At 53.1% G+C, this 27,940-nt stretch overlaps 1 protein-coding gene across 1 annotated transcript in view; it reads right to left on the reverse strand.

Annotated features, from left to right (window-relative positions):
• Window positions 1-1,562: 1,562 nt before the first annotated feature.
• Window positions 1,563-27,940, reverse strand: part of L1CAM (L1 cell adhesion molecule) — a 69,745-nt gene continuing 43,367 nt past the window's right edge. Inside the window, 11 exon segments of the mRNA XM_033083540.1 lie at window positions 1,563-2,655; window positions 4,051-4,062; window positions 4,311-4,383; window positions 5,982-6,113; window positions 10,298-10,462; window positions 11,493-11,615; window positions 13,980-14,150; window positions 15,928-16,050; window positions 18,023-18,257; window positions 23,279-23,397; window positions 25,284-25,509. Coding sequence (XP_032939431.1) covers window positions 2,439-2,655; window positions 4,051-4,062; window positions 4,311-4,383; window positions 5,982-6,113; window positions 10,298-10,462; window positions 11,493-11,615; window positions 13,980-14,150; window positions 15,928-16,050; window positions 18,023-18,257; window positions 23,279-23,397; window positions 25,284-25,509 — 1,596 coding nt within the window. The 3' untranslated portion in view covers window positions 1,563-2,438.

A 27,940-nucleotide genomic window follows, 5' to 3' on the forward strand; every position in this document is an offset into this window, starting at 1 on the left:
CACCCCCCACCCCCTACAGAGCCCCTACAGCCCCCCATATCCTCCCCAAGACCCCCCATCAGCCTCCTCGACACCCCCAAAGCCCCCCATCCCCTATAGATTGAGCCCCTATAGCCCCCCAAAATCCCTAAAGACCCCCTCAACCCCTACAGATCCCCTAAAGCTCCCCCAAACCCCTACAGACACTCCCATAACCCCACCCCATCCCCTACAGACCCCCTAGAGCCGCTCAAATCCCTCACAGACCCCTCTATAGCCCCCCCAAAACCCTACAGACGCCATATATCCCCCCTATAGACACCTCATCCCCTATAGATGGGGAGACCCCATCCCCTATAGCCCCCCCATCCCCTACAGCCCCCCCCCATCCCCTATAGATCCCCTATAGCCCCCCCAAAATCACCCCGAGCCATTTCCCGGCAGTTCCTTTCTTTATTTTTGGGGCTTTTTCCCCTCTTTTTTTTTTTTTTTTTTTTTTTTTTTTTTTTTTAATTTTTTTTATTTTAATTTTGGGGAAATTTTTTGCGTTTTTTTTGCTCCGCGTGGTTTTGGCGATTTTTGGTTGGGGAGGGGTCACACGTGGGGAGGGGGAGGGGTCACACGAGGTGGGGGGAGGGGCTCGGCTGCCGTTTTTTGGGGGGGTCCTTCGGGACCGATTTTTCCGCTTCTTTTTCCCAAAAAAAAAAGGGGAATTGGGGAGGGGGGGAGGGGCACCGCACACATTGGGGGAGGGGCTACAAAGCTACAACACAGCGCGGGGGGGGGTTGGGGTGGGGGGAATTTGGGGGATTTTGGGGAATTTTTGGGGTGAGGACCCCCCCGCGGAGGGGGTGGGGGGTTTAGACCCCCCCCGTGGGGAGGGGGATTTTGGGGGGGGGGTGATTGAGGATTTTTGGGGAGGGGGATTGAGGTGAGGACCCCCCCCACGGAGGGGGCGTGGGGGGATTTGGGGGTGCAGGGGGGGGGGGGTCGAGGGGGTTTTGGGGTTCAGGGGGGTTTTGGGGTGCAGAGGGGGGGTTCGGGGTGCAGACCCCCCCCCGTCGGCTCGTGTGAGGTTGCCAAGGCCGCGCCGTGAGATGCATTCAGAAATTGGGGGGGGGGGGAGGGGGCGTGGTGGGGGATTCCCCCCCAAAAAAAAACCCCCAGAGATTTTGGGGGGGGGGTGAGGAGGGGTGTCCCGGAGGAGTGAAAGAGGGGGGGGTAAAATTGGGGGAGGGGCACAAAATCCCCCCCCTTGCCCCCCTAATTTTGGTCTGCAGAGCCCCCCCGGTGTCCAGACCCCCCCCCCCCCCAAAAACCCACCACGGGGGGAGGGGGGGAATTTTTTTGGCTGAATCCAACAGGGGGGTCCCCCCGCCCCTCCCCCCCACTGTGAGGTGTTTTTTTTGGGGGGGGGTCTCGTTCCCCTCTCCCTCCCACCAGCCCCAAAGAACCCCCCCAAAATTGGGGGGGGCACTTAAGGGACCCCCCCCTTTGGCAGTGAAGGGGGTGGGGGGGGCCCTTAAATGGGGGAGGGGGAGGTGTGAGGGTCCCCCTTTGGTTTGGGGGTCCCCAGTGCTGGGGGGGGGTCCCACTGTGACATTGGGGAGGGGTCCCACGGCCATGGTGGCCCCACCACGCCCTCAGAACGTCCCCATGGCCGTGGGGACACCCCCAGTGCCCCCCAGTGCCCCCCCAGGCCGACAGGGGTGGTCAGTCAGAGGGAGTGGTCAGTTCAGGGGGGAGTCAGTTGGGGGGGGTCAGTCTGGGTGGGCAGTCAGTCGAGGGGGGTGGTCAGTTGGGGTGCTGGTCACTCAAGGGAGTGGTCAGTCAGGGGGATTGGTCACTCAAGGGAATTGGTCACTTGAGGGGATTGGTCACTCTAGGGGCGGTCAGTCACGGGGTTGTCAGTCATGGGAGGGGGTCACTCGAAGGAGTGGTCACTCGAAGGAGTGGTCAGTTGAGGGGAGCGGTCACTCAAGGGAGTGGATACTCCAGGGAGTGGTCACTCCATGAGTGGTCACATCTGGGAGTGGTCAGTCGAAGGAGTGGTCAGTTGAGGGAATGGTCAGTCTAAGGAGCGGTCACTCTGGGAGTAGTCACTCCGGGAGCGGTAACTCCGGGAGTGGTCAGTTGAAGGAGTGGTCAGTTGAAGGAGTGGTCACTCCAGGAACGTTCAGTTGAAGGAGCGGTCACTCCAGGAGTGATAAGTTGAAGGACTGGTCAGTTGAAGGAGCGGTCAGTCAAAGGAGCGGTCACTCTGGGAGTGGTCACTCCATAGTGGTCACTCCACCAGCGGTCACTCCGGAGTGGTCACTCTGCCAGCGGTCACTCTGGAGGGGTCACTCTGGCAGTGGTCACTCTGGGAGTGGTCAGTTGAAGGAGCGGTCACTCCAGAGCTGTCACTCTGGCAGCAGTCACTCCACAGTGGTCACTCCGGCAGCGGTCACTCCGGTCACTCAGTCGAGCGGCGCGGCGGCCGAGGGGCTGGCGGGGCCGGAGCTGCCGGCGGCCGTGCCGCGGGTGCCGCTGTACTGGCCGATGAAGGAGCCGTCCTCGTTGAACTGGACGTCGGCGCTGCCGCCGTAGCCGGCCAGGCTGTCGTCGCTGCCCAGCGCCGCGCCCGCCGCGCCCAGAGAGCGGCCGGAGCTGCCCGAGGCCTTCTCCTCGCCGTCACTGCGGACACGGGGACACGGGGACAGCGACGGCGCCACCGTCACCAACGGCACCGACAGCAGCGGGGACAAACCAACCGGTGACACAACAACCCAACCGATGACCAAACAATGGCCCAACCACTGACCCAACCATTGACCCAACCATTGACCAATGGCCAACCATTGATGAACCATTGACCCAATCAATGACCAGCTATTGACCCAACAATTGACCAACCAATGACCCAACCATTGACCCAACCATTGACCCAACCATTGACTCAAACAATTGACCCAACCATTGACCCAACCAATGACCAATGGCCAACCATTGATGAACTACTGACCCAGTTAATGACCAGCTATTGACCCAACCACTGACCCAACCATTGACCCAACCATTGACCAATGACCAACCATTGACCAACCACTGACCCAGCCATTGACCACTGACCAAACCATTGACCCAACCAATGACCCAACCACTGACCAACCAATCATTAACCATTGACCCAACCATTGACCCAACCATTGACCCAACCATTGACTCAACCAATGACCAACCATTTACCCAATCAATGACCAACCACTGATCAACCATTGACCCAACCATTGACCATTGACCCAACCATTGACCCAACCATTGACCCAACCAATGACCAACCATTGACCCAACCATTGACCAACCAGTGACCCAATGACCGAACCATTGACCATTGACCCATTGACCCCATCAATGACCCAACCATTGACCCAACCACTGACCAACCATTGACCCAATCAATGACCAACCATTGATCAACCATTGACCCAACCATTGACCATTGACCCAACCATTGACCCAACCATTGACCCAACCAATGACCCAACCATTGACCCAATGATTGACCCAACCATTGACCAACCAATGACCCAACCATTGACCCAATCAATGACCTTAACATTGACCCAATCAATGACCAGCCATTGACGCAACTATTGACCCAACCAATGACCCAACCATTGACCCAACCATTGACCCAACCATTGACCAACCATTGACCCAACCAATGACCCAACCATTGACCCAACCATTGACCAACCATTGACCCAACCATTGACCCAACCATTGACCAATCATTGACCAACCAGTGACCATTGACCCAACCATTGACCCAACCATTGACCCAACCAAAGACCCAACCAATGACCCAACCATTGACCCAACCAATGACCCAACCATTGGCCCAACCAAGGGCGGGGCTGTGGGATGGGCATGAAGACTCTGAGGTGAGGGGGGAGGGGAATGACATGGATGAAGACCCCACCCCCACCCTCAAGGACCCCCCAATGCCCCCCCAGTGACCCAGCCCCTGCCCCTCAGGGAATTGGGGACCCCCCCATGGGCGCAATGACCCCCCCAGACCCCCCTTACCTCTCCAGGGACCTGCGCAATTAGCGGAGGGCGGTTAACGAGGAGGCGAGCGATTAGTGAGAGAGGGGCAATTAGCGATCGTGAGGAGGGTGATTAATTAATGAGGGGGTAATTAGTGAGGGGGAGGGGCAGAGCATCGCGATAGGCGCCACCCTTCCATGAAACCACGCCCACTCCCAATCAGGCCACGCCTGTTCATACAAAGCCACGCCCCATTTCAGTAAGCCACGCCCATTTCCGAGGCCACGCCCCTTTCTCACCGGTACTCCCCGAAGGTCTCGTCCTTCATCGGCCGCGCCTCCGAGTCCACCTGCGTGTCCTCCTTGTCCTTCACTGGGGGGACAGCGCTGCGCTCAGGGGGGGCCACGGCACCACCGGGACCCCCCGGGACCCCCTGGGACCACCCTGGGACCACCTGGGACCACCCTGGGACCCCACAGGAACCCCCTGGACCCCTCGGTACCCCCCAGGACTCCCCTGGGACCACCTGGGACCACCCGCGACCATTCCCCATTCCGAGACGACCCAACCAACACCCAACCATTGACCCAACCATTGACCCAACCATTGACCCAACCACTGACCCAACCAACACCCAACCAACACCCAACCATTGACCATTGACCCAACCAATGACCATTGACCCAACCATTGACCCAACCATTGACCATTGACCCAACCAATGACCATTGACCCGACCATTGACCCAACCAATGAGCATTGACCCAACCAATGAGCATTGACCCAACCATTGACCCAACCAATGACCATTGACCCGACCATTGACCCAACCAATGAGCATTGACCCGACCATTGACCCAACCAATGACCATTGACCCGACCATTGACCCAACCAATGAGCATTGACCCAACCAATGAGCATTGACCCAACCATTGACCCAACCAATGACCATTGACCCAACCATTGACCATTGACCCAACCAATGACCAACCATTGACCCAACCATTGACCCAACCATTGACCCAACCAATGACCCAACCATTGACCCAACCATTGACCCCAACCATTAACCCAACCATTGACCCAACCATTGACCATTGACCCAACCAATGACCAACCAACACCCAACCACTGACCCAACCATTGACCCAACCATTGACCCCAACCAATGAGCATTGACCCGACCATTGACCCAACCATTGACCATTGACCCAACCAATGACCAACCAACACCCAACCACTGACCCAACCATTGACCCAACCAATGACCAACCATTGACCCAATCATTGACCAACCAATGACCAACCATTGGCCATTGACCAATGACCAACCATTGACCCAACCACTGACCCAACCATTGACCATTGACCAACCATTGATCAACCACTGACCCAACTAATGACCCAACTATTGACCCAACCAGTGACTCAAACATTGACCCAACCATTGGCCCAACCACTGACCCAACCACTGACCCAACCAATGACCCAAACATTGACCAACCACTGACCCAAACAATGACCCAACCATTGACCATTGACCCAACCATTGACCCATTGACCCAACCAATGACCAACCAACACACAACCATTGACCCAACTATTGACCCAACCATTGGTCCAACCAATGACTCAACCATTGACCATTGACCCAAGAACTGACCCAACCATTCACCAACCATTGATCAATCATTGACCAACCATTGACAAAACATTGACCCAACCATTGATCAACCATTGACCCAACCAATGACCCAATGACCCAACCATTGTCCCAACCATTGATCAACCCCTTTCCCAAATCCGAAACCCCCTTCCCACTCCTCAAGATCCCCCCAAAACCCAAAATTTCTTTTTTTTTTTGTTTGTTTGTTCGTTTTTTTCCCACCAAACCAAACCCCCGGTGGAGCCTCCGGGGTGAGGGGAGGATTTGGGGGTCCCGGGAGGGGCCGGGGGGCTCCGGGCTCACCCGAATACTTGCCCCCCTTGCTGCGTTTGATGAAGCAGAGGATGAGGAGGAGCAGGAGCAGCAGCACCGCGGCGCTGACGAAGCCGATGAACCAACCCTCGGTGGCGAAGCCGCCCGCGGGGCGCGGCAGCACTGCGGGGAGGGGGGGACAAATCCCGGTGTGGGGACCCCCCTGGGAATTTGGGGACACCCCAGGGACTTTGGGGATCCCCCCTGGGGATTTTTGGGGACACCCTTGGTGAGTTTGGGGCATCCCCGAGGGGGTTTTAGGGCATCCCTGAAGAATTCCTGAGGAATTTGGGGCATCCCCAAGAGGTTTTAGGGACGCTCTGAGCAAATTTGGGGACCCCCTCCGAGACTTTGGGGACCCTCCCGGGGATTTTTGGGGACTCACTCGGGGAGTTTGGAGCATCCCTGAGGGATTTGGGGCATCCCTGAGGGGTTTTGGGTGATTTGGGGGGTCTTTGGGATGATTTGGGAGGGTTTTTGGGGTGATTTGGGAGGGTTTTTGGGATGATTTGGGGGGGGTTTGGGATGATTTGGGGGGTTTTGGGATGATTTGGGGGGGTTTTTGGGTGATTTGGGGGGGTTTTGGGGTGATTCTAGAGGTGATTTTGGGGGTGATTCTGGAGTGGCTTTGGGGTGATTTTGGGGGTGATTTAATGCAGGTTTGGGGTGATTTAGGGTGGTTTTAGGGTGATTTTGGGGTGATTTTGGGCTCAGTCCAGACTGGATTTTGGCTGATTTTGGGGTGATTTTGGGTTCAATCCACGCTGGATTTTGGGGTGATTTTTGGCTCAGTCTGGGCTGGATTTTGGGTGATCTTGGGGTGATTTTGGGCTCCATCCAGGCAGGATTTTGGGGTGGTTTTGGGGTGATTTGGGTACGACTTTGGGGTGATTTTGGGATGGTTTTGGCTGTGATTTTGAGGTGATTTGGGGCTGATTTTGGGGATGATTTGGGGCTGATTTGGGGGTGGATTTGGGGTGATTCTGAGGTGATTTTGTGCAGGATTTTGGGGTGATATCAGGGATGATTTTGGCTACGATTTAGGGATTATTTTGGGAATGATTTTCAGGGTGATTTTGGCTATGTTTTTGAGGTGATTTGGGGATGATTTGGGGCTGATTTTGGGGTGATTTCGGGGTGATTTCTGGGATGATTTTGGGGATGATTTTGAGGTGATTTGGGGCTGATTTGGGTTGATTTTGGCTATGATTTTGGCTATGATTTTGAGGTGATTTGAGGTGATTTTGGGGTGATTTGGGGCTGATTTTGGGTATGACTTTGAGGTGATTTTGAGGTGACTTGAGGTGATTTTGGGGTGATTTTGGGGATGATTTTTGAGGTGATTTGGTGTAATTTTGGGGTGATTATGAGGTGATTTTGTGCAGGATTTTGGGGTGATATCGGGGATGATTTTGGCTACGATTCAGGGATTATTTTGGGGATGATTTTGGGATGATTTTGGCTATGATTTTGAGGTGATTTGAGGTGATTTTGGGATGATTTGGAGGTGATTTTGAGGATGATTTTGGGGTGATTTTGAGGTGATTTGGGGATGATTTTGGGGATGATTTTGAGGTGACTTGAGGTGATTTTGGGGTGATTTCGAGGGTGATTTGGGGATGATTTTGGCTATGATTTTGAGGTGATTTGGAGGTGATTTTGAGGGTGATTTAGGGGTGATTTTGGGGTGATTTGAGGTGATTTTGGGGTGATTTGGGGCTGATTTTGGGGCTGATTTTGGGCTGATTTTGGGTTGATTTTGGGGTGATTTCTGGGATGATTTTGGGGATGATTTTGAGGTGATTTGGGGCTGATTTGGGCTGATTTTGGCTATGATTTTGAGGTGATTTGAGGTGATTTGAGGTGATTTGAGGTGATTTTGGGGTGATTTGGGGCTGATTTTGGGTATGACTTTGAGGTGATTTTGAGGTGATTTGAGGTGATTTTGGGGTGATTTTGGGGATGATTTTTGAGGTGATTTGGGGATGATTTTGGAGTGATTTTGGCTATGATTTTGGCTATGATTTTGAGGTGATTTGGGGATGATTTTGGGCTGATTTTGGCTATGATTTTGGCTATGATTTTGAGGTGATTTGAGGTGATTTTGGGGAAGATCTTGGGGACGATTTTGTGATACTGCACCCTGGCCCTCGCCCTGCACCTCAAACACTCTGCAGAGCTGGCCTGGGGCGCTGTATCACATAGAACAGATGAGATATCAGAGGCTCTTTATCTCAGGGATGGTTTAATTCTTAGGCTTCCATGTGGGCAGAGTAGGAGAGAGCCAGAGAGAAAAGGAGAAAAAGAGGAAGAGCCAAGGAGGGCTCAGGTTTTCCATGGGTCAGGAAAGGGGAGGGGTCAGTCCTTGGCTTCTTTCCAAAAAGAATTCAGGGGATCAGTTCGTCGCTCTTGCAGGGGTTACGGGGTTAAAGTGACACTCCGTTCTTAAAGCAGCAGGGTAGAGAGTTACAACAATTTTGGGGATGATTTTGAAGTGATTTGAGGTGATTTGCGGCGATTTTGGGTGTGATTTTGGCTATAATTTTTAGGTGATTTGGGGGTGATTTTGAGGTGATTTGAGGTGATTTTGGGGTGATTTCGAGGGTGATTTTGGGGTGATTTCGGCTATGATTTTGGGGTGATTTGGAGGTGATTTTGAGGGTGATTTAGGTGTGATTTTGGGGTGATTCTGAGGTGATTTTGTGCAGGATTTTGGGGTGATATTGGGGATGATTTTGGCTACGATTTAGGGATCATTTTGGGGATGATTTTGGGATGATTTTGGCTATGATTTTGAGGTGATTTGGTGTGATTTTGGGGTGATTCTGAGGGTGATTTTGGGGTGATTTCGGGTAAGATTTTGGGATGATTTGGGGGTGATTTAGGGATGATTTTGAGGTGATTTCGGGTATGATTTTGGCTATAATTTTTAGGTGATTTGGGGGTGATTTTGAGGGTGATTTTGAGGTGATTTGGGGATGATTTTGGGGATGATTTTGAGGTGATTTGGGGTGATTTGGGGGTGATTCTGAGGTGATTTTGTGCAGGATTTTGGGGTGATATTGGGGATGATTTTGGCTACGATTTAGGGATCATTTTGGGGATGATTTTGGGATGATTTTGGCTATGATTTTGAGGTGATTTGGGGTGATTTGGGGGTGATTCTGAGGGTGATTTTGGGGTGATTTCAGGTAAGATTTTGGGATGACTTGGGGGTGATTTTGGGGATGATTTTTTGAGGTGATTTGGGGATGATTTTGAGGTGATTTCGGGTATGATTTTGGCTATAATTTTTAGGTGATTTGGGGTGATTTTGAGGGTGATTTTGAAGGCGATTTTGAGGTGATTTGGGGATGATTTTGGGGATGATTTTGAGGTGATTTGGTGTGATTTGCGGGTGATTTTGAGGTGATTTGGTGTGATTTGGGGGTGATTCTGAGGTGATTTTGTGCAGGATTTTGGGGTGATATTGGGGCTGATTTTGGGTATGACTTTGAGGTGATTTTGAGGTGATTTTGAGGTGATTTGGGGATGATTTTGGGGTGATTCTGAGGTGATTTTGTGTAGGATTTTGGGGTGATATTTGGGATGATTTTGGCTACGATTTAGGGATTATTTCGGGGATGATTTTGGGGATGATTTTGGCTATGATTTTGAGGTGATTTGGGGTGATTTGGGGGTGATTTGGGGGTGATTCTGAGGGTGATTTTGGGGTGATTTCGGGTAAGATTTTGGCTATAATTTTTAGGTGATTTGGGGATGATTTTGAGGGTGATTTTGAAGGTGATTTTGAGGTGATTTGAGGTGATTTGGGGGTGATTTGGGGCTGATTTTGGGGCTAATTTGGGGCTGATTTTGGGGCTAATTTGGGGCTGATTTTGGGGCTGATTTTGAGGTGATTTTGAGGTTACTTTGAGGTGATTTTGGGGCTGATTTTGGGGATGATTTTTGAGGTGATTTGGGGATGATTTTGAGGTGATTTCGGGTATGATTTTGGGGTGATTTTGGTTATGATTTTAGCTATGATTTTGGGGTGGTTTTGGGCTGATTTTGGGGTGATTTCAGGTATGATTTTGGCTATGATTTTGAGGTGATTTTGAGGTGATTTGAGGATGATTTTGGGCTGATTTCAGGTATGATTTTGGCTATGATTTTGAGGTGATTTGAGGCAATTTGGGGATGATTTTGGGGTGATTTCAGGTATGATTTTGGGGTGATTTTGGGGTGATTTTGGGATGATTTGGTTATGATTTTGGCTATGATTTTAAGGCGATTTGAGGTGATTCTGGGGTGATTTCAGGGCTCACTGGTGCCGTTGGTCTGCACCTCGCTCTCCCAGAACGCCACGCGCTCCCCCGAGTGGTTCCGCCCCACGAATTGAACGCGGTACGAGGTCCCGGGCCGCAGGTCCCCGAGCCGGTACCGGCCCAGCGAGGAGTTGGCCCGGCCCGAGGAGCGCCAGGGCTCCTCAGCTGCGAAAGGGGAGGGGTCATGGGGGGCCGGGAGACCCCCAAAACCCCCCCAGAAAAACCCCAAAATTCCCCCAAACCCCCCGCAAAAACCGCGCTTTTTTTTTCCCCAACACGATTTCGTCCTAAAATGCGCAGAAATTACCCCAAATCCCCTCTGGGACCCCACCAGAGACTTGCCCAAAAATTTCTGAAACCCCTTCAATCTCCCAAATCCCCCCAAAAATCCCCCCAAAATTCCCCCAAACCCCCTGCAAAAAACGCACTTTTTTCCCAGTGCGGTTCGGTCACAAAATGCCCAGAAATGGCCCCAAAAATCCCCTCTGGGACCCCTCCAAATCCACAGTCACATAAAGGCCCCACAAAAAATTCCCAGAGACCCCCCAAAACTCCCCAAATTCCCCCCAAAAATCCCCTCAGAGACCCTCCCCCCACACCCCACTTTTTTTCCTGCATGGTTCAGTCTGAAAATTTCCAGAATTTGCCCCAAATTCCCCCTGGGACCCCCCAGCTGTTCCCCAGGGACCCCTCAGACCTCTCCCTAAACCCCATTTCCCCCTTTTCCCCCCACTCAGGACCCCCAAAATCCCCCCTGGGACCCTCCAAGCCCTCCCAGACCCCTCCCCAAATCCGATTTCCCCACTTTCTCCCCACTCAGGACCCCAAACCCCCCAAAATCCCCCCAAAATCCCTCATAGGACCCCCCTCAAGATCCCCCCTAGGATCCCCCACCCCTCCCAGACCCCTCCCCAAATCCCACTCCCCACATTTCCCCCCTCCAGGACACCCCCCAAACCTCTTTTCCCTCCTTTCCCTTCACTCAGGACCCCCAAAACACCCCCTGGGACCCCCAAACCCCCCATGGGATCCCCCAAAACCCTCCCAGACCCCTCCCCAAACCCCATTTCCCCACCCCCACCCCCCATTTCCTCCCTTTCTCCCCACTCAAGACCCCCAAAACCCCCCATAAACCCCCCCAGCGCCCCCTCCCCATCCCTCCCAGTTCCCTCCCAGTCCCCTCCCAGTCCCTTACTGGTTTTGCTCATGTACTCGACCTCGAACTCGATGTTGGCCTGGGGCTGGGCCAGGGTCCAGCGCAGCACCGTGAAATCCTCGCCCACCTCCCCAAAATCGATGGTGCCCAAAACCGGCAGCACTGGGGGGGAGGAAGGGGGGGGGGTCACCCCAAAATTCCCCTCCCCCCTCATCTCTGAGGACCCCCCTCGTTATTTCCAAACCCTCCCCGGGTGATTTTGGGGTCTCCTCTTGCAGTTTTTGGGGTCCTCAGGGTGGTATCAGCCCCCCCCCTCCCCCGGTAATTCCGGATTCCCCAATTTTGGGGTCCCCCCACGGCAGGTTTTGGGGTCCCTGAGGTGATTTCAGCTCCTCTCCAATTCCCCTCCAATTTCTGGCAGTTTTTGGGGTCCCATCCCGGTATTTTTTGGGGTCCCCCTGGCGGTTTTGGATCCCTCCCCTTTAATTTCAGATCCCCCCAATTCCAGGCAGTTTTGGGGGTCTCACCCCGGTAGTTTTGGGGTCCCCAAGGTGATTCCAACCCCTCTTCCCTGGTAATTTTGGATCCCCCTCCCCGTAACTCTGAATCCCCCCAATTCCAGCCAGGTTTTGGGATCCCCCCCTCGTTTTTTGGGGTCGGTTTTGGGATCCCCCCCGCGGTTTTTGGGGCCGGTTTTGGGATCCCATCGAGGATTTTGGGGCCGGATTTTGGGGTCCCACCCTGGCATTTTTTGGGGTCCCCCCCGAAGATTTTGAGGCCCGTTTTTGGCGTCCCACCCCAGCAGTTTTTGGGATCCCCCCACGATTTTTAGGATCCCCCTGGTAACTCTGAATCCCCCCCAATTCCAGCCAGGTTTTGGGGTCCCCCTCTGCGTTTTTTGGGGTCCAACCCCGGCAGTTTTTGGGTTCCTCCCGTGGTTTTTGGGATCCCCCCACGATTTTTAGGATCCCCCCGGTAACTCTGAATCCCCCCCAATTCCAGCCAGGTTTTGGGGTCCCCCCCGAGGATTTCGGGCCGGTTTTTGGGGTCCTCCCCGAGGATTTTGGGGCCGGATTTTGGGGTCCCACCCTGGCAGTTTTTGGGATCCCCCCCGAGGATTTCGGGGCCGGTTTTTGGGGTCCCCCCCGAGGATTTTGAGGCCCGTTTTTGGCGTCCCACCCCGGCAGTTTTTGGGATCCCCCCACGATTTTTAGGATCCCCCCGGTAACTCTGAATCCCCCGCAATTCCAGCCAGGTTTTGGGGTCCCCCCCGAGGATTTTGGGGCCGGATTTTGGGGTCTCACCCTGGCAGTTTTTGGGGTCCCCCCCGAGGATTTTGGGGCCGTTTTTTGGGATCTTCCCGCGGTTTTTGCAATCCCCCAGCAACTCTGAATCCCCCCAATTCCAGCCAGGTTTTGGGGTCCCCTCTGCGTTTTTTGGGGTCCAACCCCGGCAGTTTTTGGGTTCCCCCCATGGTTTTTGGGATCCCCCTCACGATTTTTAGGATCCCCCCGGTAACTGTGAATCCCCCCCAATTTCAGCCAGGTTTTGGGGTCCCCCCCGAGGATTTTGGGGCCGGTTTTTGGAATCCCCTCCCGTGGTTTTAGGGGTCCAACCCCGGCAGTTTTTGGGTTCCCCTCGGGGTTTTTGGGGCCGGTTTTTGGGATCCCCCCACAGTTTTTAGGATCTCCCCGGTAACTCTGAATCCCCCCCAATTCCAGCCAGGTTTTGGGGTCCCCCCTGTGGTTTTTGGGGCCGGTTTTTGGAATCCCCTCCCGTGGTTTTAGGGGTCCAATTCTGGCAGTTTTTGGGATCCCCCCGCGGTTTTTAAGGCCGGTTTTTTAGATCCCCTCACAGTTTTTGGGATTCCCCCGGTAACTCTGAATCCCCCTCAATTCCAGCCTGGTTTTGGGGTCCCCTCCCGCGTTTTTTGGGTCCCATCCCGGCAGTTTTCAGGGCTGGTTTTTGGATTCCCCCTGTGGTTTTTGGGGCCGGTTTTTGGGATCCCCCCACGGTTTTTAGGATCCCCTGGTAACTCTGAATCCCCCCCAATTCCAGCCAGGTTTTGGGGTCCCCCCCGAAGATTTTGAGGCCCGTTTTTGGCGTCCCACCCCGGCAGTTTTTGGGATCCCCCCGTGATTTTTAGGATCCCCCTGGTAACTCTGAATCACCCCAATTTCAGCCAGGTTTTGGGGTCCCCCCCCGCGTTTTTTGGGGTCCAACCCCGGCAGTTTTTGGGATCCCCCCGTGGTTTTTGCAATCCTCCCGATAACTCTGAATCCCCCCCAATTCCAGCCAGATTTTGGGGTCCCCTCCATGGTTTTTGGGGCCGGTTTTTGCGATCCCCTCGTGGTTTTTTGCGATCCCCTCGTGGTTTTTTGCGATCCCCTCGTGTTTTTTTGGGATCCCCTCGCGGTTTTTGGGGCCGGTTTTTGGGATCACTCCGGTAACTCCGAATCCCCCCCAATCCCATCCAGGTTTTGGGGTCCCCCCCGCGGTTCCCGGGCCCGGTTTCGGGGTTCTCACCGGGCTCGGGGGCGAGGCTGCCGAGCCGCACCAGGGGCTCTCCCGGGCCGTGCCGGGTGCGCGCTCGCAGCTCCAGCCGGTACCGCCCGCGCGGCTCCAGCCGGGCCAGGGTCGTGTTCAGGGTCCCGGGGGGGAAGGAGATCTCCAGGTCCTCCCCCTCGGTCTGGTTCTCTGCGGGGGAAGGGGAGGCGGTGTCAGGGAATCCCAAAAAAACAGCCCGGGATGGCCCCAAACAGCCCGGAATTCACCCCAAAAAAACCCACCCGGAATGGCCTAAAATAGCCAGGAATTCATCCCAAAAAACCAGCCCGAGATGGTCCGAGACAGCCCAGAATTTATCCAAAAAAACCAGCCCGGAATGACCCGAAACAGCCCGGAATTCACCCCAAAAATATCCCTAAAATGGCCCGAAACGGCCCCGAATTAACAGCCCAGGATGGTCCCAAACAGCCCCGAATTAACCCCAAAAAACCAGCCCGGAATGACCCGAAACAGCCCGGAATTCATCCCAAAAAAACCCACCCGGAATGGCCTCAAACAGCCCGGAATTCACCCCAAAAATATCCCTAAAATGGCCCGAAACGGCCCCGAATTTAACCAAAAAAACCAGCCCGGGATGGTCCGAAACAGCCCCAAATTAACCTAAAAATAATTAAACCGGGACTAGCCTGAAACAGCCCCAAACTCATCCCAAAAACCAGCCCGGGACGGCCCGAAACAGCCCCGAATTAACCCCAAAAAACCAGCCCGGGATGGCCCCAAAAGCCCCGAATTAACCCAAAAGAAACCAAACCGGGATGGCCCGAAACAGCCCCAAACTCATCCCAAAAACCAGCCCGGAACGGACCCAAAAAGTCCCGAATTCATCCCAAAAATACCCCTAAAATGGCCCGAAACAGCCCCGGATTAACCCCAGAACATTCCCAGTGTTCCCAGTGCCCCCTCCCAGAGCTCCCAGTGACCCCTCCCAGTGCTCCCAGTGCTCCCCAGGACTCCCTCCCATCACTCCCAGTCCCTCCCAGTCCCTCCCAGTGCTCACCCAGTCTGTACTGGAGCAGGTACCCGCTCAGGACCCAGCCCCAGTGACCCCTCCCAGTGCTCCCAGTGCTCCCAGTGACCCCTCCCAGTGCTCCCAGTCCCTCCCAGTCCCTCCCAGTGCTCACCCAGTCTATACTGGAGCAGGTACCGGCTCAGGACCCAGCCCCAGTGACCCCTCCCAGTGCTCCCAGTGACCCCTCCCAGTGCTCCCAGTCCCTCCCAGTGCTCCCAGTGCTCACCCAGTCTGTACTGGAGCAGGGACCCAGCCCCAGTGACCCCTCCCAGTCCCTCCCAGTGCTCACCCAGTCTGTACTGGAGCAGGGACCCAGCCCCAGTGACCCCTCCCAGTGCTCCCAGTGCTCACCCAGTCTATACTGGAGCAGGTACCCGCTCAGGACCCAGCCCCAGTGATCCCTCCCAGTGCTCCCAGTGACCCCTCCCAGTGCTCCCAGTGCTCCCAGTCCCTCCCAGTGCTCACCCAGTCTGTACTGGAGCAGGTACCCGCTCAGGACCCAGCCCCAGTGACCCCTCCCAGTGCTCCCAGTCCCTCCCAGTGCTCACCCAGTCTGTACTGGAGCAGGTACCCGCTCAGGACCCAGCCCCAGTCACCCCTTCCAGTGCTCCCAGTGCTCCCAGTCCCTCCCAGTGCTCACCCAGTCGGTACTGGAGCAGGTACCCGCTCAGGACCCGTTCCCAGTGACCCCTCCCAGTCCCTCCCAGTGCTCCCAGTGCTCACCCAGTCTATACTGGAGCAGGGACCCAGCCCCAGTGACCCCTCCCAGTGCTCCCAGTCCCTCCCAGTCCCTCCCAGTGCTCACCCAGTCTGTACTGGAGCAGGTACCCGCTCAGGACCCAGCCCCAGTGACCCCTCCCAGTGCTCCCAGTCCCTCCCAGTGCTCCCAGTGCTCACCCAGTCGGTACTGGAGCAGGTACCCGCTCAGGACCCCGTTCGGGAGCCGCGGCCGCCGCCACTCGAGCCCCAGCGCGGTGTCCCCGAGCCGCTCCACGCGCAGCTCCTCGGGGGGGCCCGGCACTGGGGGGAGCGGGTCAGGAAATGGGACAGGGACCCCCGAAATGGGGCAGGGACCCCCCCAAAACGGGCAAGAGGACCCCCAAAAACCTCCCCCAAAACGGGCACTGGGGGGAGAGGGTCAGGGACCCCCGGGATGGGAATAGGGACCCCCGGAACCCTCGGAATGGGGACAAGGACCCCCAAAACCCCCCGGAATGGGACAGGGACCCCCGAAACCCCCCCCGGAATTGGGACAGGGACCCCCAAAATGGGGACAGGGACATCGGGAATGGGGACAGGGACCCCCAAAAACCCCCCGGAATGAGGACAGGGACCCCCCAGAATGGGGACAGAGACCCCCGGAATGGGAATAGGGACCCACGGAACCCTCGGAATGGGGACAAGGACCCCCAAAACCACCCCGGAATGGGGACAGGGACCCCCAAAATGGGGAGAGGGACATCGGGAATGGGGACAGGGACCCCCAAAAAGCCCCCGGAATGGGGTTAGGGACCCCCGGAATGGGGACAGGGACCCCCAAAAACCCCCTGGAATTGGGACAGGGACCCCCGGAATGGGGACAGGGACCCCCAAAAACCCCCTGGAATTGGGACAGGGACCCCCGGAATGGGGACAGGGACCCCCGCAATGGGGTTAGGGACCCCAGGAATTAGGACAGGGACCCCCGAAATGGGGACAGGGACATCGGGAATGGGGACAGGGACCCCCAAAAACCCCCCGGAATGGGGACAGGGACCCCCCAGAATGGGGACAGGGACCCCCAAAATCCCCCCAAAACGGGCCCATGGGGGAGTAGCTCAGGGAATAGGGACGGGGACCCCCAAATGGGGGAAAAGGACCCCCAAAATCCCCCGGAATGGGGACAGGGACCCCTAAATACCCCCCAAAATGAGGTCAGGAGCCCCGAAACGGGCATTGGGGGGGTCGTGATTTCTGTTTTAGGGTCCCAATTCCCATTTTTGGGGTCCCCATTCCCCTTTTTTGGGGTCTCACCTCCCTCGGGGGTGTGGAAGTGGATCTGGGTGCTCGGGGGTCCCTATTCCCATTTTTGGGGTCTCCATTCCCCATTTTTGAGGTGGTTTTTGGGGTTTTTGGGGTCCCGATTCCCATTTTTGGGGGGTTTTTGGGGTCTCGTTTTTCCCTTTTTTGGATGTTTTTGGGGTCTCACCTCCCTCGGGGGTGTGGAAGCAGATCTCGGCACTTGGGGGTCCCTATTCCCATTTTTGGGGGGTTTTTGGGGTCCCTATTCCCATTTTTGGGGTCCCCATTCCCATTTTTGGGGTGGTTTTGGGGTGTTTTCGGGGTCTCACCTCCCTCGGGGGTGTGGAAGTGGATCTGGGCGCTCGGGGGTCCCGATTCCCATTTTTAATTCCCATTTTTTGGAGCTTTTTGGAGTCCCTATTCCCATTTTTAGGGGTTTTTTGGGGTCCCTATTCCCATTTTTGGGGTGGGTTTTGGGGTTTTTGGGGTCCCCATTCCCCATTTTTGGGGTCTCACCTCCCTCGGGGGTGTGGAAGTGGATCTGGGCGCTCGGGGGTCCCTATTCCCATTTTTAATTCCCATTTTTTGGGGTTTTTGGGGTCCCGATTCCCATTTTTGGGTGGTTTTTGGGGTCCCCATTCCCCATTTTCAGGGTCTCACCTCCCTCGGGGGTGTGGAAGTGGATCTGGGCACTCAGGGGTCCCTATTCCCATTTTTAATTCCCATTTTTGGGGTCTCCATTCCTCATTTTTGGATGTTTTTGGGGTCTCACCTCCCTCGGGGGTGTGGAAGGAGAGTTTTTGGGGTCTCCATTCCCCATTCTTGGGGTGGGTTTTGGGGTTTTTGGGGTCTCCATTCCCCCTTTTTTGGGGTATTTTCAGGGTCTCACCTCCCTCGGGGGTGTGGAAGTGGATCTCTGCGCTCGGGGGTCCCCATTCCCATTTTTAATTCCCATTTTTGGGGTGTTTTTTGGATGTTTTCGGGGTCTCACCTCCCTCGGGGGTGTGGAAGTGGATCTCGGCGCTCGGGGGTCCGGCCCCCCGCCCGTTGAAGACCCTCACGCTGAGGCGGTAGCGGCTCCAGGGCTGCAGCCCCCCCAGCAGGGCCTCGCTGGCCTGGCCCGGCACCGTCAGCACCCCGGGCTGGGGAGGGGGCTCGGGGGTGGCGGGGGGCAGCGCGTGGCGCCGCGAGCGCTCCCCGACCCAGCCGTCGCGCCAGTACAGAACCTGGGACACAAAAAATACAAAATTGTGTAAACAGAAACAATTTACAGAACCTGGAACCAAAATATCCAAAATTGTGTTAACAGACGCAATTTACAGAACCTGGGACACAAAAATTACAAAATTGTGTTAACAGACACGATTTACAGAACGTGGGACCAAAAATATCCAGAATTGTGTTAACAGAAACAATTTACAGAACCTGGGACACAAAAAATACAAAATTGTGTAACCAGACACAATTTACAGAACCTGAAACAGAAAATATCCCAAAATTCTGTCAACAACCCAAATTTACAGCACCTGGAACCCAAAATATACCAAAATTCTGTCAACAGCCACAATCTACAGCATCTGAGGAGAGGGCAGTGAGAAACCCCAAAAAATCCCAAAATTGTGTAACCAGCCACAATCTACAACAACTGAAACCAAAAAAAAACCAAAATTCTGTCAACAGCCACAATTTACAGCACCTGGAACCCAAAATATCCTAAATTGTGTAACCAGCCCCACCCTACAGCACCTGGAACCTAAAAAATCCCCCATTCTGTAGCCCCCCTACAGCACCTGGAACTCAAAATATCCCAAAATTCTGTCAACAACCCCAATTTACAGAACCTGGAACCAAAAATATCCAAAATTGTGTTAACAGACACAATTTACAGAACCTGGGACACAAAAATATCCCAAAATTCTGTCAACAACCCAAATCTACAGCACCTGAAATCCCAAAAAAAACCCCAAATTTTGTCAACAACCCCACCCTAGAGCACCTGGAATCCAAAAAATCCTACATTATGTAACCAGCCACAATTTACAGCACCTGGAACTCGAAATATCCCAAAATTCTGTCAACAACCCCAATTTACAGAACCTGAAACCCCAAAAAATTCAAAATTGCTTCACCAGCCCTGCCCTACAGCACCTGAAATCCCAAAAAATCCAAAATTGTGTAACCAGACACAATCTACAGAACCTGGAACACAAAAAATACAAAATTCTGTAACTATTCCCACCCTACAGCACCTGGAACCCAAAAAATCCCAAAATTCTGTAAACAACCACAATCTACAGCACCTGAAACCCCAAAAAAATCCCAAATTTGTGTGTCCTACAGCACCTGAAACCCAAAAAATCCTAAATTGTGTAACCAGCCACAATTTACAGAACCTGAAACCCCAAAAAATCCCAAATTGTGTCAACAACCCCACCCTACAGCACCTGGAACCCAAAAAATCCCAAATTGTGTAACAGACACAATTTACAGAACCTGGAACACAAAAATATCCCAAAATTCTGTCAACAACCCAAATCTACAGAACCTGGGACACAAAAATATCCAAAATTGTGTTAACAGCCACAATTTACAGAACCTGGAACCCAAAAAATCCAAAATTGTGTTAACAGCCACAATCTACAGAACCTTGAACACAAAAAATACAAAATTGTGTTAACAGCCACAATTTACAGAACCTGGGACACAAAAATATCCAAAATTGTGTTAACAGACACAATCTACAGCACCTGAAATCCCAAAAAAACCCCAAATTTTGTCAACGACCCCGCCCTAGAGCACCTGGAATCCAAAAAATCCAAACTTGTATAACCCCTCTACAGCACCTGGAACCCAAAAAATACAAAATTGTGTTAACAGATGCAATTTACAGAACCTGGGACACAAAAAACACAAAATTGTGTAACCAGACACAATTTACAGAACCTGGGATACAAAAATATCCAAAATTGTGTTAACAGCCACAATTTACAGAACCTGGGACACAAAAAATACAAAATTCTGTCAACAGCCACAATTTACAGAACCTGAAATCCCCAAAAAATCCCAAATTCTGTCAACAACCCAAATTTACAGAACCTGGGACACAAAAATATCCCAAAATTCTGTCAACAACCCAAATCTACAGCACCTGAAATCCCAAAAAAACCCCAAATTTTGTCAACAACCCCACCCTAGAGCACCTGGAATCCAAAAAATCCTAAATTGTGTAACCAGCCACAATTTACAGCTCCTGGAACCCAAAAAAATCCCAACATTCTGTAAACAAACCCAATTTACATCACCTGAAACCCCAAAAAAATCCCAAATTTGTGTGTCCTACTGCACCTGATACCCCAAAAAATCCCAAATTCTGTCAATAACCACAATTTACAGAACCGGAAATCCCAAAAAATCCCAAATTCTGTCACCAGCCCCGCCCTACAGCATCTGAGGAGAGGGCAGTGAGAAATCCCAAAAAAATCCCCAAAAATCCCAAAATTGTGTAACCAGACACAATTTATAGAATCTGGAACCCAAAATATCCCTAATTGTGTAACCAGCCCCACCCTACAGCACCTGAAATCCCAAAAAATCCAAAATTGTGTAACCAGACACAATCTACAGAACCTGGAACACAAAAAATACAAAATTCTGTAAACAAACCCAATTTACATCACCTGAAACCCAAAAAAATACCAAATTTGTGTGTCCTACAGCACCTGAAACCCAAAAAATCCCAAATTCTGTCAACAGCCACAATCTACAGCACCTGAAATCCCAAAAAACCCCAAATTTTGTCAACAACCCCACCCTAGAGTACCTGGAATCCAAAAAATCCCAAAATTCTGTAAACAACCACAATCTACAGCACCTGAAACCCCAAAAAAATCCCAAATTTGTGTGTCCTACAGCACCTGAAACCCCAAAAAAATCCCAAAATTCTGTCAACAGCCACAATCTACAGAACCTGAAATCCCAAAAAAACCCAAAATTCTGTCACCAAACCTGCCCTACAGCATCTGAGGAGAGGGCAGTGAGAAATCCCAAAAAAATCCCCAAAAATCCCCAAATTGTGTAACCAGCCCTGCCCTACAGCACCTGAAACCCCAAAAAATCCCAAAATTCTGTAACTACCCCCACCCTACAGCACCTGGAACCTAAAAAATCCCAAATTCTGTCAACAGCCACAATCTACAGAACCTGAAATCCCAAAAAAACCCCAAATTTGTGTGTCCTACAGCACCTGAAACCCAAAAAAATCCCAAATTTGTGTAACTAACCCCGTCCTACAGCACCTGGAACCCAAAAAATCCCAAATTCTGTAACCAACCTTCTACAGCACCTGAAACCCAAAAAAATCCCAAAATTCTGCACCCACCCCACAGCCCCAGATAACCCCAGATTGGGATTTTGGGGATTTTGGGATTTTTGGGGTTTGGGATTTTTGGGTTTGGTCTCTCACATTTGGGATTTGCCCGCCCCTTACCTTGTAGCCCCGGAGATGGATATTTCAGGTTTGGGGTTTTTGGGGTTTGGGGTTTTTGGGGTTTGGGGTTTCAGGTTTGGGGTTTTTGGGGTTTGTGGTTTTGGGGGTTTGGGGTTTCAGGTTTGGGGTTTTTGGGGTTTGGGGTTTCAGATTTGGGGTTTTTGGGGTTTGGGGTTTTTGGGGTTTGAAATTTTTGGGGTTTTTGGGGTTCCCCCCTTACCCGGTAGCCCCGCAGGTGGATATTTCATGTTTGGGGTTTGGGATTTGGGATTTTTGAGGTTTGGGGTTTTTGGGGTTTGTGGTTTTGGGGGTTTGGGGTTTCAGGTTTGGGATTTTTGGGGTTTGGGGTTTGGGGTTTTTGGGGTTCCCCCTTACCCGGTAGCCCCTGAGGTGGATATTTCAGGTTTAGGGTTTCATGCTTGGGGTTTTTGGGGTTGGTCTCTCAGGTTTGAGGTTTGGGGTTTTTGGGGTTTTTGGGGTCCCCCTTACCCGGTAGCCCCGGAGGTGAATATTTCATGTTTGGGGTTTGGGATTTGGGATTTTTGAGGTTTGGGGTTTTTGGGGTTTGTGGTTTTGGGGGTTTGGGGTTTCAGGTTTGGGATTTTGGGGGTTTGAGGTTTCAGATTTGGGATTTTTGGGTTTGGTCTCTCAGGTTTGGGATTTTTGGGGTTTGGGATTTTTGGGGTTTGGGGTTTTTGGGATTTTTGGGGTCCCCCCTTACCCGGTAGCCCCTGAGGTGAATATTTCATGTTTGGGGTTTCAGGTTTGGGGTTTTTGGGGTTTGGGGCTTCATGTTTGGTTTTTTTGGGGTTGGTCTCTCAGGTTTGGGGTTTTTGGGGTTTGGGGTTTCAGGTTTGGGGTTTTTGGGGATTTTGGGGTTTGGTCTCTCAGGTTTGGGGGTTTTGGGGATTTTGGGGTTTGGTCTCTCAGGTTTGGGGGTTTTGGGGTTTGGGATTTTTGGGGTTTTTGGGGTTTGGGGTTTTTGGGGTTCCCCCCTTACCCGGTAGCCCCTGAGGTGGATATTTCAGGTTTAGGGTTTCATGCTTGGGGTTTTTGGGGTTGGTCTCTCAGGTTTGGGGTTTTTGGGGTTTGGGGTTTTTGGGGTTTGTGGTTTTGGGGGTTTGGGGTTTCAGGTTTGGGGTTTTGCCCCCCCTTACCCGGTAGCCCCGGAGGTGAATATTTCATGTTTGGGGTTTGGGATTTTGGGGGTTTGAGGTTTCAGATTTGGGATTTTTGGGTTTGGTCTCTCAGGTTTGGGGTTTTTGGGGTTTGGGATTTTTGAGGTTTGGGGTTTTTGGGATTTTTGGGGTTTGGGTTCCCCTCTTACCCGGTAGCCCCTGAGGTGAATATTTCATGTTTGGGGTTTAGGATTTGGGATTTTTGGGGTTTGTGGTTTTGGGGGTTTGGGATTTCAGGTTTGGGGTTTGGGGTTTAGGACTTGGGGTTTCAGATTTGGGGTTTTTGGGATTTTTGGGGTTTGGGGTTTTTGGGGTTCCCCCTTACCCGGTAGCCCTGCAGGTGGATATTTCATGTTTGGGGTTTCAGGTTTGGGGTTTTAGGTTTGGGGTTTCAGATTTGGGGTTTTTGGGGTCCCCCCTTACCCGGTAGCCCCAGAGGTGGATATTTCATGTTTGGGGTTTGGGGTTTTGGGGGTTTTTGGGGTTTTTGGGGTCCCCCCTTACCCGGTAGCCCCTGAGGTGGATATTTCAGGTTTGGGGTTTAGGATTTGGGATTTTTGGGGTTTTTGGGGTCCCCCCTTACCCGGTAGCCCCTGAGGTGGCCGCGCAGGCGGCTGGTGCTGCCCTCCAGGGTCCAGGTGATGAGGACGCTGCTGCTGTTCAGGACCTCCACCCCCACGTTCTCGGGGTACACCAGGGGCACTGGGGGGGTCCGGGGGGGCTCAGGACCCTCAAAGAGAGGGGATCCCCCAAAACCCCCCCCACAAAAAAAAACCCCACAAAAAATCCCACAAATAAACCCCCACAAAAAAAATCCCACAAAAAAACCCACAAAAAACCCCACAAAAAAACCCCACAAAAAAACCCCCAAAAAAACCCCCACAAAACCCAAAAAACCCCCAACCTCCCCCCAAAAAACCAAAAAAAACCCCAAAGCACCCCAAAAAAAACCCAAAAAAACGCACCCACCAAAAAACTCCAAAAAACCCCCCAGAAAAACCCAAATAAACCCCAAGTCCCCCCCAAAAAAAACCCCAACCCCCCAAAAACCCCCCAAAACCCCACAAAAAACCCAACCCCGTAAAAAAAAAAAAAAAAGAAAACAAAAATCCCCAACCCCTCCCCCAAAAAATCTGGGGTTCCCTCAGATTTGGGATTTCCCCCAGTTTTGGGATTTCCCTCAGATTTGGGGTTCCCCCAGATTTGGAGTTTCAGATTTAGGATTTCCCCCAGATTTGGGGTCTCCCCAGATTTGGGATTCCCTCAGATTTTGAGTTTCAGATTTGGGATTTCCCCCAGATTTGGAGTTCCAGATTTAGGATTCCCCCAGATTTGGGATTCCCCCAGATTTAGGATTTCCCCCAGATTTAGGATTTCCCCCAGATTTGGAGTTCCAGATTTAGGATTTCCCCAGTTTTGGGATTTCCCCCAGATTTGGGGTCTCCGCAGATTTGGGATTTCCCCCAGATTTAGGGTTCCAGATTTGGGATTTCCCCAGTTTTGGGGTCTCCCCAGATTTGGGATACCCCCAGATTTGGGATTCCCCCAGATTTAGGATTTCCCCCAGATTTGGAGTTCCAGATTTGGGATTCCCCCAGATTTAGGATTTCCCCAGTTTGGGGATTTCCCCCAGATTTGGGGTCTCCGCAGATTTGGGTTTCCCTCAGATTTTGAGTTTCAGATTTGGGATTTCCCCGAGATTTGGAGTTCCAGATTTGGGATTTCCCCCAGATTTAGGGTTCCAGATTTGGGATTTCCCCAGTTTTGGGGTCTCCCCAGATTTAGGATTCCCCCAGATTTGGGATTCCCCCAGATTTGGAGTTCCAGATTTAGGATTCCCCCAGATTTGGGATTTCCCCAGATTTGGAGTTCCAGATTTAGGGTTTCCCCCAGTTCTGAGATTTCCCCCAGATTTAGGGTTCCAGATTTGGGATTCCCCAGATTTGGGATTCCCCAGATTTGGAATTCCCCAGATTTAGGGTTCCAGATTTGGGATTCCCCCAGATTTGGGATTCCCCAGTTTTGGGATTTCCCCCAGATTTGGGGTCTCCGCAGATTTGGGTTTCCCTCAGATTTTGAGTTTCAGATTTGGGATTTCCCCCAGATTTGGAGTTCCAGATTTAGGATTCCCCCAGATTTGGGATTCCCCCAGATTTAGGGTTCCAGATTTGGGATTTCCCTAGTTTTGGGATTCCCTCAGATTTGTGATTTCCCCCAGATTTAGGGTTCCCCCAGATTTAGGGTTCCCCCAGATTTGGGATTCCCCCAGATTTAGGGTCTCCCCAGTTTTGGGGTCTCTCAGATTTGGGATTCCCCCAGATTTAGGATTTCCCCAGATTTGGGATACCAGATTTGGGATTCCCCCAGATTTGGGATTCCCCCAGATTTGGGATTCCCCCAGATTTGGGATTCCCCAGATTTGGGATTGCCCAGATTTGGGATTTCCCCAGATTTGGGATTTCCCCCAGATTTAGGATTTCCCCCAGATTTGGAGTTCCAGATTTAGGGTTCCCCCAGATTTAGGATTTCCCCCAGATTTAGGATTTCCCCCCCCAGGGTATTTTGGGGAGGGGTCCCCCCACACTCACGATCCTCCCCGGAGTATCCGACCACCTCGGGGGGCTCGGGGCCCTTCCCGGCGTCGTTGAGGGCCTGGACCCGAATCTTGAAGGGGCTGAAGGTCGGGGTGTCCCGGACCACGAACGGGGGGGACTCGACCGTGGCCTCGGCCCAGGGACCCCCCTCGGGCTCCAGGGGCCGCCACTGCACCCGGTACCGGAGCTGGGGGGCGTTCCAGTCCCCGGGGGACAGCGGCTGGGGGGGGAACAGGACCCCAAAATCAGCCCTGAATCCTAAATACAGCTCTAAATCCTAAATAGAGCCCTGACCCCAAATACAGCTCCAAACCCTGCCCCAAACTCCACCCCGGTCACTGCACCCGGTACCGGAGCTGGGGGGCGTTCCAGTCCCCGGGGGGCAGCGGCTGGGGGGGAGAGCACCCCAAAATCAGCCCTGAAATCCTAAATACAGCCCTGATCCTAACTAGAGTCCCAAATCCTAAATATAGCCCTGACCCCAAACCCAGCCCTGATCCTAAATACAGCCCCAAATCCTAAAGCCAGCCCCAAATCCAGCCTCAAATCCCACCCCGGTACCGGAGCTGGGGGCGTTCCAGTCCCCGGGGGGCAGTGGCTGGGGAGGGAGAACACCCCAAAATCAGCCCTGAAATCCTAAATACAGCTCTGAAATCCTAAAGAGAGCCCTGACCCCAAATACAGCCCCAAATCCTGAATACAGCCCTGGAATCCTAAATACAGCCCTGAAATCCTAAATACAGCTCTGACCCCAAATACAGCCCCAAATCCTAAATCCAGCTCCAAATCCAGCCCCAAACCCCACCCTGGTCACTGAACCCAGTACCGGAGCTGGGGGGCGTTCCAGTCCCCGGGGGGTAGGGGCTGGCGGGGGAGAACACCCCAAAATCAGCCCTGAAATCCTAAATACAGCTCTGATCCTAAATACAGCCTTGACCCCAAATCCAGCCCCAAATCCTAAATACAGCTCAAATCCTAAATCCAGCCCTGATCCCAAATCCATCCCGGTACCGGAGCTGGGGGGCGTTCCAGTCCCCGGGGGGCAGTGGCTGGGGGGGAGAGCACCCCAAAATCAGCCCCAAATCCTAAATACAGCCCCAAATCCTAAATAGAGCTCTGACCCTAAATACAGCCCCAAATCCTGCCCCAAACCCCACCCCAGTCACTGCACCCGGTACCGGAGCTGGGGGGCGTTCCAGTCCCCGGGGGGCAGCGGCTGGGGGGGGAGAACACCCCAAAATCAGCCTCAAATCCTAAATACAGCCCCAAATCCTAAATAGAGCCCTGAAATCCTAAACACAGCTCAAATCCTAAATACAGCCCTGATTCCAAGCCCAGCCTGGTACCGGAGCTGGGGGCATTCCAGTCCCTTGGGAGCAGGGGGGAGAGCACCCCAAAATCAGCCCTGAAATCCTAAATACAGCCCTGATCCTAACTAGAGTCCCAAATCCTAAATATAGCCCTGACCCCAAGTCCAGCCCTGATCCTAAATACAGCTCAAATCCTAAATCCAGCCCTGATCCCAAATCCATCCCGGTACCGGAGCTGGGGGGCGTTCCAGTCCCCAGGGGGCAGCGGCTGCGGGGAACAGGATCCCAAAATCAGCCCGAAATCCTAAATACAGCTCTGAAATCCTAAAGAGAGGCCTGACCCCAAATCCAGCCCCAAATCCTGAATACAGCTCTGATCCCAAAACCAGTCCTGATCCCAAATCCACCCCGGTACCGGAGCTGGGGGGCTTCCAGTCCCCGGGGGGCAGCGGCTGGGGGGGAGAACACCCCAAAATCAGCCCTGAAATCCTAAATACAGCTCAAATCCTAAATACAGCTCTGATCCTAAATACAGCCTTGACCCCAAATCCAGCCCTAAATCCAGTCCCAAACCCCATCCCGGTACCGGAGCTGGGGGCGTTCCAGTCCCTGGGGAGCAGGGGGGAGAGCACCCCAAAATCAGCCCTGAACCCCAAAATCAGCCCCAAATCCCAAATACAGCTCTGATCCTAAATACAGCTCCAAATCCTAAATACAGCTCAAATCCTAAATCCAACCCTGATCCCAAACCTCACCCCGGTACCGGAGCTGGGGGGCGTTCCAGTCCCCGGGGGGCAGCGGCTGGGGAGGGAGAGCACCCCAAAATCAGCCCCAAATAATAAATACAGCTCAAATCCTAAATACAGCTCCAAATCCTAAATAGAACCCTGATCCTAAATCCAGCTCTAAATCCAGTCCCAAACCCCACCCCGGTACGGGAGCTGGGGGCGTTCCAGTCCCCAGGGGGCAGTGGCTGGGGAGGGAAAGCACCCCAAAATCAACCCTGAAATCCTAAATACAGCCCTGATCCTAACTAGAGTCCCAAATCCTAAATATAGCCCTGACCCCAAATCCAGCCCTGATCCTAAATACAGCCCCAAATCCTAAAGCCAGCCCCAAATCCAGCCCCAAATCCCACCCCGGTACCGGAGCTGGGGGCGTTCCAGTCCCTGGGGAGCAGGGGGGAGAGCACCCCAAAATCAGCCCTGAACCCCAAAATCAGCCCCAAATCCTAAATACAGCTCCAAATCCTAAATACAGCCTTGACCCCAAATCCAGCCCTAAATCCAGCCCCAAATCCCATCCCGGTACCGGAGCTGGGGGCCGTTCCAGTCCCCGGGG

This window comes from Catharus ustulatus, chromosome 32 (genome assembly GCF_009819885.2).
Source record: "Catharus ustulatus isolate bCatUst1 chromosome 32, bCatUst1.pri.v2, whole genome shotgun sequence".
NCBI lineage: Eukaryota > Metazoa > Chordata > Aves > Passeriformes > Turdidae > Catharus > Catharus ustulatus.